Source organism: Bombina bombina, unplaced genomic scaffold, assembly GCF_027579735.1.
Source record: "Bombina bombina isolate aBomBom1 unplaced genomic scaffold, aBomBom1.pri scaffold_475, whole genome shotgun sequence".
NCBI classification, from domain to species: domain Eukaryota; kingdom Metazoa; phylum Chordata; class Amphibia; order Anura; family Bombinatoridae; genus Bombina; species Bombina bombina.
In genome coordinates, this window is record NW_026512398.1 from 216,384 (window position 1) to 230,129 (window position 13,746).

At 43.8% G+C, this 13,746-nt stretch overlaps 1 protein-coding gene across 1 annotated transcript in view; it reads left to right on the forward strand.

Annotated features, from left to right (window-relative positions):
• The window catches only part of RADIL (Rap associating with DIL domain), a gene marked incomplete at its 5' end in the record, with an annotated part of 141,764 nt that extends 128,719 nt beyond the window's left edge, over positions 1-13,045 (forward strand). Inside the window, 4 exons of the mRNA XM_053696945.1 lie at positions 10,870-11,257; positions 11,733-11,848; positions 12,275-12,414; positions 12,904-13,045. Coding sequence (XP_053552920.1) covers positions 10,870-11,257; positions 11,733-11,848; positions 12,275-12,414; positions 12,904-13,045 — 786 coding nt within the window. The remainder of the gene's footprint in view (positions 1-10,869; positions 11,258-11,732; positions 11,849-12,274; positions 12,415-12,903) is intronic.
• Positions 13,046-13,746: the final 701 nt, after the last annotated feature.

Consider the following 13,746-nt stretch of genomic DNA (forward strand, 5'->3'; position numbering starts at 1 on the left):
TGTAACAGACATCCAGTAGAGGCGGTAATGACACATACTGTAAGGGAATACAGGAGTGCCTGGGGTATGTATAAGGTTATACTGATAGGGTGTTTGGTGCATGTAACAGACATCCAGTAGAGGCGGTAATGACACATACTGTAAGGGAATACAGGAGTGCCTGGGGTATGTATAAGGTTATACTGATAGGGTGTTTGGTGCATGTAACAGACATCCAGTAGAGGCGGTAATGACACATACTGTAAGGGAATACAGGAGTGCCTGGGGTATGTATAAGGTTATACTGATAGGGTGTTTGGTGCATGTAACAGACATCCAGTAGAGGCGGTAATGACACATACTGTAAGGGAATACAGGAGTGCCTGGGGTATGTATAAGGTTATACTGATAGGGTGTTTGGTGCATGTAACAGACATCCAGTAGAGGCGGTAATGACACATACTGTAAGGGAATACAGGAGTGCCTGGGGTATGTATAAGGTTATACTGATAGGGTGTTTGGTGCATGTAACAGACATCCAGTAGAGGCGGTAATGACACATACTGTAAGGGAATACAGGAGTGCCTGGGGTATGTATAAGGTTATACTGATAGGGTGTTTGGTGCATGTAACAGACATCCAGTAGAGGCGGTAATGACACATACTGTAAGGGAATACAGGAGTGCCTGGGGTATGTATAAGGTTATACTGATAGGGTGTTTGGTGCATGTAACAGACATCCAGTAGAGGCGGTAATGACACATACTGTAAGGGAATACAGGAGTGCCTGGGGTATGTATAAGGTTATACTGATAGGGTGTTTGGTGCATGTAACAGACATCCAGTAGAGGCGGTAATGACACATACTGTAAGGGAATACAGGAGTGCCTGGGGTATGTATAAGGTTATACTGATAGGGTGTTTGGTGCATGTAACAGACATCCAGTAGAGGCGGTAATGACACATACTGTAAGGGAATACAGGAGTGCCTGGGGTATGTATAAGGTTATACTGATAGGGTGTTTGGTGCATGTAACAGACATCCAGTAGAGGCGGTAATGACACATACTGTAAGGGAATACAGGAGTGCCTGGGGTATGTATAAGGTTATACTGATAGGGTGTTTGGTGCATGTAACAGACATCCAGTAGAGGCGGTAATGACACATACTGTAAGGGAATACAGGAGTGCCTGGGGTATGTATAAGGTTATACTGATAGGGTGTTTGGTGCATGTAACAGACATCCAGTAGAGGCGGTAATGACACATACTGTAAGGGAATACAGGAGTGCCTGGGGTATGTATAAGGTTATACTGATAGGGTGTTTGGTGCATGTAACAGACATCCAGTAGAGGCGGTAATGACACATACTGTAAGGGAATACAGGAGTGCCTGGGGTATGTATAAGGTTATACTGATAGGGTGTTTGGTGCATGTAACAGACATCCAGTAGAGGCGGTAATGACACATACTGTAAGGGAATACAGGAGTGCCTGGGGTATGTATAAGGTTATACTGATAGGGTGTTTGGTGCATGTAACAGACATCCAGTAGAGGCGGTAATGACACATACTGTAAGGGAATACAGGAGTGCCTGGGGTATGTATAAGGTTATACTGATAGGGTGTTTGGTGCATGTAACAGACATCCAGTAGAGGCGGTAATGACACATACTGTAAGGGAATACAGGAGTGCCTGGGGTATGTATAAGGTTATACTGATAGGGTGTTTGGTGCATGTAACAGACATCCAGTAGAGGCGGTAATGACACATACTGTAAGGGAATACAGGAGTGCCTGGGGTATGTATAAGGTTATACTGATAGGGTGTTTGGTGCATGTAACAGACATCCAGTAGAGGCGGTAATGACACATACTGTAAGGGAATACAGGAGTGCCTGGGGTATGTATAAGGTTATACTGATAGGGTGTTTGGTGCATGTAACAGACATCCAGTAGAGGCGGTAATGACACATACTGTAAGGGAATACAGGAGTGCCTGGGGTATGTATAAGGTTATACTGATAGGGTGTTTGGTGCATGTAACAGACATCCAGTAGAGGCGGTAATGACACATACTGTAAGGGAATACAGGAGTGCCTGGGGTATGTATAAGGTTATACTGATAGGGTGTTTGGTGCATGTAACAGACATCCAGTAGAGGCGGTAATGACACATACTGTAAGGGAATACAGGAGTGCCTGGGGTATGTATAAGGTTATACTGATAGGGTGTTTGGTGCATGTAACAGACATCCAGTAGAGGCGGTAATGACACATACTGTAAGGGAATACAGGAGTGCCTGGGGTATGTATAAGGTTATACTGATAGGGTGTTTGGTGCATGTAACAGACATCCAGTAGAGGCGGTAATGACACATACTGTAAGGGAATACAGGAGTGCCTGGGGTATGTATAAGGTTATACTGATAGGGTGTTTGGTGCATGTAACAGACATCCAGTAGAGGCGGTAATGACACATACTGTAAGGGAATACAGGAGTGCCTGGGGTATGTATAAGGTTATACTGATAGGGTGTTTGGTGCATGTAACAGACATCCAGTAGAGGCGGTAATGACACATACTGTAAGGGAATACAGGAGTGCCTGGGGTATGTATAAGGTTATACTGATAGGGTGTTTGGTGCATGTAACAGACATCCAGTAGAGGCGGTAATGACACATACTGTAAGGGAATACAGGAGTGCCTGGGGTATGTATAAGGTTATACTGATAGGGTGTTTGGTGCATGTAACAGACATCCAGTAGAGGCGGTAATGACACATACTGTAAGGGAATACAGGAGTGCCTGGGGTATGTATAAGGTTATACTGATAGGGTGTTTGGTGCATGTAACAGACATCCAGTAGAGGCGGTAATGACACATACTGTAAGGGAATACAGGAGTGCCTGGGGTATGTATAAGGTTATACTGATAGGGTGTTTGGTGCATGTAACAGACATCCAGTAGAGGCGGTAATGACACATACTGTAAGGGAATACAGGAGTGCCTGGGGTATGTATAAGGTTATACTGATAGGGTGTTTGGTGCATGTAACAGACATCCAGTAGAGGCGGTAATGACACATACTGTAAGGGAATACAGGAGTGCCTGGGGTATGTATAAGGTTATACTGATAGGGTGTTTGGTGCATGTAACAGACATCCAGTAGAGGCGGTAATGACACATACTGTAAGGGAATACAGGAGTGCCTGGGGTATGTATAAGGTTATACTGATAGGGTGTTTGGTGCATGTAACAGACATCCAGTAGAGGCGGTAATGACACATACTGTAAGGGAATACAGGAGTGCCTGGGGTATGTATAAGGTTATACTGATAGGGTGTTTGGTGCATGTAACAGACATCCAGTAGAGGCGGTAATGACACATACTGTAAGGGAATACAGGAGTGCCTGGGGTATGTATAAGGTTATACTGATAGGGTGTTTGGTGCATGTAACAGACATCCAGTAGAGGCGGTAATGACACATACTGTAAGGGAATACAGGAGTGCCTGGGGTATGTATAAGGTTATACTGATAGGGTGTTTGGTGCATGTAACAGACATCCAGTAGAGGCGGTAATGACACATACTGTAAGGGAATACAGGAGTGCCTGGGGTATGTATAAGGTTATACTGATAGGGTGTTTGGTGCATGTAACAGACATCCAGTAGAGGCGGTAATGACACATACTGTAAGGGAATACAGGAGTGCCTGGGGTATGTATAAGGTTATACTGATAGGGTGTTTGGTGCATGTAACAGACATCCAGTAGAGGCGGTAATGACACATACTGTAAGGGAATACAGGAGTGCCTGGGGTATGTATAAGGTTATACTGATAGGGTGTTTGGTGCATGTAACAGACATCCAGTAGAGGCGGTAATGACACATACTGTAAGGGAATACAGGAGTGCCTGGGGTATGTATAAGGTTATACTGATAGGGTGTTTGGTGCATGTAACAGACATCCAGTAGAGGCGGTAATGACACATACTGTAAGGGAATACAGGAGTGCCTGGGGTATGTATAAGGTTATACTGATAGGGTGTTTGGTGCATGTAACAGACATCCAGTAGAGGCGGTAATGACACATACTGTAAGGGAATACAGGAGTGCCTGGGGTATGTATAAGGTTATACTGATAGGGTGTTTGGTGCATGTAACAGACATCCAGTAGAGGCGGTAATGACACATACTGTAAGGGAATACAGGAGTGCCTGGGGTATGTATAAGGTTATACTGATAGGGTGTTTGGTGCATGTAACAGACATCCAGTAGAGGCGGTAATGACACATACTGTAAGGGAATACAGGAGTGCCTGGGGTATGTATAAGGTTATACTGATAGGGTGTTTGGTGCATGTAACAGACATCCAGTAGAGGCGGTAATGACACATACTGTAAGGGAATACAGGAGTGCCTGGGGTATGTATAAGGTTATACTGATAGGGTGTTTGGTGCATGTAACAGACATCCAGTAGAGGCGGTAATGACACATACTGTAAGGGAATACAGGAGTGCCTGGGGTATGTATAAGGTTATACTGATAGGGTGTTTGGTGCATGTAACAGACATCCAGTAGAGGCGGTAATGACACATACTGTAAGGGAATACAGGAGTGCCTGGGGTATGTATAAGGTTATACTGATAGGGTGTTTGGTGCATGTAACAGACATCCAGTAGAGGCGGTAATGACACATACTGTAAGGGAATACAGGAGTGCCTGGGGTATGTATAAGGTTATACTGATAGGGTGTTTGGTGCATGTAACAGACATCCAGTAGAGGCGGTAATGACACATACTGTAAGGGAATACAGGAGTGCCTGGGGTATGTATAAGGTTATACTGATAGGGTGTTTGGTGCATGTAACAGACATCCAGTAGAGGCGGTAATGACACATACTGTAAGGGAATACAGGAGTGCCTGGGGTATGTATAAGGTTATACTGATAGGGTGTTTGGTGCATGTAACAGACATCCAGTAGAGGCGGTAATGACACATACTGTAAGGGAATACAGGAGTGCCTGGGGTATGTATAAGGTTATACTGATAGGGTGTTTGGTGCATGTAACAGACATCCAGTAGAGGCGGTAATGACACATACTGTAAGGGAATACAGGAGTGCCTGGGGTATGTATAAGGTTATACTGATAGGGTGTTTGGTGCATGTAACAGACATCCAGTAGAGGCGGTAATGACACATACTGTAAGGGAATACAGGAGTGCCTGGGGTATGTATAAGGTTATACTGATAGGGTGTTTGGTGCATGTAACAGACATCCAGTAGAGGCGGTAATGACACATACTGTAAGGGAATACAGGAGTGCCTGGGGTATGTATAAGGTTATACTGATAGGGTGTTTGGTGCATGTAACAGACATCCAGTAGAGGCGGTAATGACACATACTGTAAGGGAATACAGGAGTGCCTGGGGTATGTATAAGGTTATACTGATAGGGTGTTTGGTGCATGTAACAGACATCCAGTAGAGGCGGTAATGACACATACTGTAAGGGAATACAGGAGTGCCTGGGGTATGTATAAGGTTATACTGATAGGGTGTTTGGTGCATGTAACAGACATCCAGTAGAGGCGGTAATGACACATACTGTAAGGGAATACAGGAGTGCCTGGGGTATGTATAAGGTTATACTGATAGGGTGTTTGGTGCATGTAACAGACATCCAGTAGAGGCGGTAATGACACATACTGTAAGGGAATACAGGAGTGCCTGGGGTATGTATAAGGTTATACTGATAGGGTGTTTGGTGCATGTAACAGACATCCAGTAGAGGCGGTAATGACACATACTGTAAGGGAATACAGGAGTGCCTGGGGTATGTATAAGGTTATACTGATAGGGTGTTTGGTGCATGTAACAGACATCCAGTAGAGGCAGGTAATGACACATACTGTAAGGGAATACAGGAGTGCCTGGGGTATGTATAAGGTTATACTGATAGGGTGTTTGGTGCATGTAACAGACATCCAGTAGAGGCGGTAATGACACATACTGTAAGGGAATACAGGAGTGCCTGGGGTATGTATAAGGTTATACTGATAGGGTGTTTGGTGCATGTAACAGACATCCAGTAGAGGCGGTAATGACACATACTGTAAGGGAATACAGGAGTGCCTGGGGTATGTATAAGGTTATACTGATAGGGTGTTTGGTGCATGTAACAGACATCCAGTAGAGGCGGTAATGACACATACTGTAAGGGAATACAGGAGTGCCTGGGGTATGTATAAGGTTATACTGATAGGGTGTTTGGTGCATGTAACAGACATCCAGTAGAGGCGGTAATGACACATACTGTAAGGGAATACAGGAGTGCCTGGGGTATGTATAAGGTTATACTGATAGGGTGTTTGGTGCATGTAACAGACATCCAGTAGAGGCGGTAATGACACATACTGTAAGGGAATACAGGAGTGCCTGGGGTATGTATAAGGTTATACTGATAGGGTGTTTGGTGCATGTAACAGACATCCAGTAGAGGCGGTAATGACACATACTGTAAGGGAATACAGGAGTGCCTGGGGTATGTATAAGGTTATACTGATAGGGTGTTTGGTGCATGTAACAGACATCCAGTAGAGGCGGTAATGACACATACTGTAAGGGAATACAGGAGTGCCTGGGGTATGTATAAGGTTATACTGATAGGGTGTTTGGTGCATGTAACAGACATCCAGTAGAGGCGGTAATGACACATACTGTAAGGGAATACAGGAGTGCCTGGGGTATGTATAAGGTTATACTGATAGGGTGTTTGGTGCATGTAACAGACATCCAGTAGAGGCGGTAATGACACATACTGTAAGGGAATACAGGAGTGCCTGGGGTATGTATAAGGTTATACTGATAGGGTGTTTGGTGCATGTAACAGACATCCAGTAGAGGCGGTAATGACACATACTGTAAGGGAATACAGGAGTGCCTGGGGTATGTATAAGGTTATACTGATAGGGTGTTTGGTGCATGTAACAGACATCCAGTAGAGGCGGTAATGACACATACTGTAAGGGAATACAGGAGTGCCTGGGGTATGTATAAGGTTATACTGATAGGGTGTTTGGTGCATGTAACAGACATCCAGTAGAGGCGGTAATGACACATACTGTAAGGGAATACAGGAGTGCCTGGGGTATGTATAAGGTTATACTGATAGGGTGTTTGGTGCATGTAACAGACATCCAGTAGAGGCGGTAATGACACATACTGTAAGGGAATACAGGAGTGCCTGGGGTATGTATAAGGTTATACTGATAGGGTGTTTGGTGCATGTAACAGACATCCAGTAGAGGCGGTAATGACACATACTGTAAGGGAATACAGGAGTGCCTGGGGTATGTATAAGGTTATACTGATAGGGTGTTTGGTGCATGTAACAGACATCCAGTAGAGGCGGTAATGACACATACTGTAAGGGAATACAGGAGTGCCTGGGGTATGTATAAGGTTATACTGATAGGGTGTTTGGTGCATGTAACAGACATCCAGTAGAGGCGGTAATGACACATACTGTAAGGGAATACAGGAGTGCCTGGGGTATGTATAAGGTTATACTGATAGGGTGTTTGGTGCATGTAACAGACATCCAGTAGAGGCGGTAATGACACATACTGTAAGGGAATACAGGAGTGCCTGGGGTATGTATAAGGTTATACTGATAGGGTGTTTGGTGCATGTAACAGACATCCAGTAGAGGCGGTAATGACACATACTGTAAGGGAATACAGGAGTGCCTGGGGTATGTATAAGGTTATACTGATAGGGTGTTTGGTGCATGTAACAGACATCCAGTAGAGGCGGTAATGACACATACTGTAAGGGAATACAGGAGTGCCTGGGGTATGTATAAGGTTATACTGATAGGGTGTTTGGTGCATGTAACAGACATCCAGTAGAGGCGGTAATGACACATACTGTAAGGGAATACAGGAGTGCCTGGGGTATGTATAAGGTTATACTGATAGGGTGTTTGGTGCATGTAACAGACATCCAGTAGAGGCGGTAATGACACATACTGTAAGGGAATACAGGAGTGCCTGGGGTATGTATAAGGTTATACTGATAGGGTGTTTGGTGCATGTAACAGACATCCAGTAGAGGCGGTAATGACACATACTGTAAGGGAATACAGGAGTGCCTGGGGTATGTATAAGGTTATACTGATAGGGTGTTTGGTGCATGTAACAGACATCCAGTAGAGGCGGTAATGACACATACTGTAAGGGAATACAGGAGTGCCTGGGGTATGTATAAGGTTATACTGATAGGGTGTTTGGTGCATGTAACAGACATCCAGTAGAGGCGGTAATGACACATACTGTAAGGGAATACAGGAGTGCCTGGGGTATGTATAAGGTTATACTGATAGGGTGTTTGGTGCATGTAACAGACATCCAGTAGAGGCGGTAATGACACATACTGTAAGGGAATACAGGAGTGCCTGGGGTATGTATAAGGTTATACTGATAGGGTGTTTGGTGCATGTAACAGACATCCAGTAGAGGCGGTAATGACACATACTGTAAGGGAATACAGGAGTGCCTGGGGTATGTATAAGGTTATACTGATAGGGTGTTTGGTGCATGTAACAGACATCCAGTAGAGTACGGTAATGACACATACTGTAAGGGAATACAGGAGTGCCTGGGGTATGTATAAGGTTATACTGATAGGGTGTTTGGTGCATGTAACAGACATCCAGTAGAGGCGGTAATGACACATACTGTAAGGGAATACAGGAGTGCCTGGGGTATGTATAAGGTTATACTGATAGGGTGTTTGGTGCATGTAACAGACATCCAGTAGAGGCGGTAATGACACATACTGTAAGGGAATACAGGAGTGCCTGGGGTATGTATAAGGTTATACTGATAGGGTGTTTGGTGCATGTAACAGACATCCAGTAGAGGCGGTAATGACACATACTGTAAGGGAATACAGGAGTGCCTGGGGTATGTATAAGGTTATACTGATAGGGTGTTTGGTGCATGTAACAGACATCCAGTAGAGGCGGTAATGACACATACTGTAAGGGAATACAGGAGTGCCTGGGGTATGTATAAGGTTATACTGATAGGGTGTTTGGTGCATGTAACAGACATCCAGTAGAGACGGTAATGACACATACTGTAAGGGAATACAGGAGTGCCTGGGGTATGTATAAGGTTATACTGATAGGGTGTTTGGTGCATGTAACAGACATCCAGTAGAGGCGGTAATGACACATACTGTAAGGGATTACAGGAGTGCCTGGGGTATGTATAAGGTTATACTGATAGGGTGTTTGATGCATGTAACAGACATCCAGTAGAGGCGGTAATGACACATACTGTAAGGGAATACAGGAGTGCCTGGGGTATGTATAAGGTTATACTAATAGGGTGTTTGGTGCATGTAACAGACATCCAGTAGAGGCGGTAATGACACATACTGTAAGGGAATACAGGTGTCCCTGGGGTATGTATAAGGTTATACTGATAGGGTGTTTGGTGCATGTAACAGACATCCTGTAGAGACGGTAATGACACATACCGTAAGGGAATACAGGAGTGCCTGGGGAATGTATAAGGTTATACTGATAGGGTGTTTGGTGCATGTAACAGATATCCAGTAGAGGCGGTAATGACACATACTGTAAGGGAATACAGGAGTGCCTGGGGTATGTATAAGGTTATACTGATAGGGTGTTTGGTGCATGTAACAGACATCCAGTAGAGGCGGTAATGACACATACTGTAAGGGAATACAGGCAGTGCCTGGGGTATGTATAAGGTTATACTGATAGGGTGTTTGGTGCATGTAACAGACATCCAGTAGAGGTGGTAATGACACATACTGTAAGGGAATACAGGAGTGCCTGGGGTATATATAAGGTTATACTGATAGGGTGTTTGGTGCATGTAACAGACATCCAGTAGAGGCGGTAATGACACATACTGTAAGGGAATACAGGAGTGCCTGGGGTATGTATAAGGATATACTGATAGGGTGTTTGGTGCATGTAACAGACATCCAGTAGAGGCGGTAATGACACATACTGTAAGGGAATACAGGAGTGCCTGGGGTATGTATAAGGTTATACTGATAGGGTGTTTGGTGCATGTAACTGACATCCAGTAGAGTCAGTAATGACACATACTGTAAGGGAATACAGGAGTGCCTGGGGTATGTATAAGGTTATACTGATAGGGTGTTTGGTGCATGTAACAGACATCCAGTAGAGGCGGTAATGACACATACTGTAAGGGAATACAGGAGTGCCTGGGGTATGTATAAGGTTATACAGATACAGTGCTTGGTGCATGGAGCAGACATCCAGTAGAGGTGTTAATGACGTATATTGTAAGGGACTATTTTGAGAGCTAATGAAGCTCACACTACAGAAGGTTATTTGGCAGTCTTCATTGAATCTCTTCAAGTATTAAGTAGTGAATTTCTACTACAGGGGATCATAACATAAAAGCAGCCATGGGGGATTACGTGCGTTTTTAGAATCTCCTTATCTAATAGCCATGTTTGTGTCCCCATCCTACACAGACTGCCGCTAATCTCATGTAACAGGATTACACGCATTAGCGGAGTCAGAAATAAAGTCTTATACGTGAGTCAGCTCATTGCAGTGCAGACAGTCGGGGACATCACACTGACCTCAGGACAAAGAGATTAGACCGTTTCAAACAATGCACATTTGAGCTCAACTTCACCAACCTAATGTCTGCAGTAATAATATCCATTCACCACGTCTCCTTTTGTATTTTTTTATACTTTAGGATGGAGTTTAACATTACTTTTTATGACCATCTTGTTTTTCAGTAGTTTTCTGTTAAGCTTTTGATGAATCATTTGATGGCTTTTTTTTGCACCTAGAATGAAATATCAACTAACCCTTCTGTGAGATCCACTGCTCAAGGCCACAAGTGGGATTCTGGGACAGCCGCTCACGCAGCAGACAATAGACAGAATGGAAAACACTCAGACAGCGAGGCAGATGGTCGTGACATTTCACTTCTCAATGGTTCCCCCTCAGAGGAAAGGCTAAAGGAAAAGCTCAGGCATCTCCATCTGCAAAGCATGGTCACCAAGGACACAGCCTTTCGGGCTGGCATGCAACCACTGGACTCTTCTTGTTTACTGACCCCTCCAAATACACCACTTATGCCTGAGCCAGATTGTAACATCTCATTACAGCTCAACGGGATCAGCAGAAGCCCAGTAGATATACGGAGAGAGGAGCTGCTGGCCTCAAGAACAGAAGGTAAGTAGTAATATTTGGTGCAGAAGGTGACACGTTGGAAATGAAATACAAATTCTGTAAAGATGAGGTATCAAGTTGCAAAAAGGAGAATTGAGATCCAGGAATTATCCCTGGGAGTATGACAGTTGGTGATGAAGAGCTGTGCACTCCGACCATTCATATTGCAAAATTATACTTTATTGTATCTCATGTGTACAAGATCTTGACTGAGACCCTTTTCATTTTTATAACAAAGTTGGAACCATTTCTGATCCTATCAGCTTCTTTCTTGTCTTTATTACTTACCTACCAGAAAGAGAAAAGACTTTTTTTTTACTACAAAATAAACATTTTGCATTTGTACAGCAGAACCACATAAAATGGTTCTAGGTATACAGTGAGTGATCAGTTTATTTGTCATGTAGTATGTAGGCCCACAGTATATCTCACACCTCCAACTCTATACAAAGACTTTTGTTCTCTTGGTTTGATACAGAGAACTCTGACTGCCTGACCCCAAGCACTTGTTCTGAAGAGGATTTCTGTCACGTGTTTGTGGTGGAGATGGAGAAGGGAACTATGGGTCTTGGGATGGGTCTGATTGATGGCTTGGTGAGTAAGGTATTCTATCTCTCTCATTCTATCTCTCTCTCTCTCTCTCTCTCTCTCTCTCTCTATATATATATATATATATATATATATATATATATATACACACACATTTGCTGCGAGGTGGGCACCTAACAGAGGGGACCATAATACCAGAAATGGGGGGTGCAGGAAACACAGATGAATGGGGGGAAAGGTCATTGGCATACAAGACTCTACACTGCCCTACTGGTGTACATGACACTACACTAAAATACTGGCGTACATGGCTACGCCACACTACTGGCCTACATGACCAACACTACACTACTGGCATACACTACACTATTGGTGTACATGAGGTGCACTACACTGTTGACCTACATGACCCTACGCTACTCTACTGGCGTACATAACGTAGTTGTCCATTAATCTCTGCATTGTTTTTAGCAAACACCACTGAACTCACCTGGAATTTACATCAGGACACTAATTCCCGACAGTCCTGCTGCCTCGGATGGAAGGCTGGCAATTGGTGACCGGATTCTAGCTGTAAATGGTTCCAGCCTTATAGGTGCAACGTACAGGAGGTGAGTGGTATCACTAGGAATGCTGCCCAGGATATTCCTCAAAATGTCACAATGGCAATGTGTGAGCAGAATAGTGCACAGTGCTTGTAACATAAGCCCATATGGTGCCTCTCACTGTATCACTATCATCTCACAATGCAGCTTGTGACATTACTTTCACTTTTCTTTCATACAGGTGGCGAGAGTCCACAATCCATTATTCCTGGGAATTACTCTTTTTTTACCACTAGGAGGAGGCAAAGATACCAAAACCCCTCCTACCTTACTAGAAACAAATCTTTTCTTTGCCTCTGTTGGAGGTAGTCTGAGAACCCCTCTCACAAAAAAACATCAGGAGTTGAGGTTAGGGTTGCCACCTCAGCCATGTTTTCCTGCAGACTTATGAGTTACACATGATGCAGGGTGTGCAGGGAGGAACATGTATTGTGTTTCTGGACAGCACTATTTATATTCCTCCCTGCACACCCTGCAGCATGTGTAACTTATAAGTGTTCAGGAAAACATGGCAGAGATGGCAGCCCTAGCTGAGGCCCATTTTCCCCTCAGAGTGCTGCTGATTGACGGAGGGATGTATTGCGTAGTGACACAAATACACCTGATGGGAATTAGTCGCAAGCCTGACACAGGTTAGCGCACGTAAGGGTTTTTAGTCCATTTTAATCACGTTGTTTACGCGTATGTAACGATTTAAACTGTAGAACACAAGAAGATCTGAGTGCAGAGTTAAAAGTACATTTTATTTCATCACATAAAAACATAAGTATATGCACTCACAAGGGTACCCTCAAACATATGAGGTATGTTGTGGCAATCAAAAATATGCTCTGTCCCCTTAAACGTCCAGCCCAGGTTCACACTTAATCCTTTTACTTGTCAGGCTCTTTATGTTCCTTAATCGGATAGTGTGGTCCTTTTAGGGCAAATCATGCAAGTTTAAATAATACAGGGGTAACAGAGAACAAACTTAGAAGATCCTGTGAGATCAGAGCATAGCAAACTCGTCTAGCCGGCTCAAGTCCGACAGTGCTCTGTTCACATTCATGTCTCCTACCTGTACACTGGAGCTGCTGAACTCCGTAGAACCAGCATCGCTATTAGATGTTTAAACCTCGTAATAACATATGAAGAAAGCGATCATTACATACACATTAAATTACCGAAATAGTACACTTATAAAACATTAATAAAATACTGTCGTTTACCTATATCGGCCTAAAATCCATCAATTCCGTCTACATTCTAAAAAGCTGCTTCTAGTGCTGCTTAAAAAATGCAGATATACATAGGTCACAATATCTTATATATTAAAAACCCTCATATCAATTTAACACA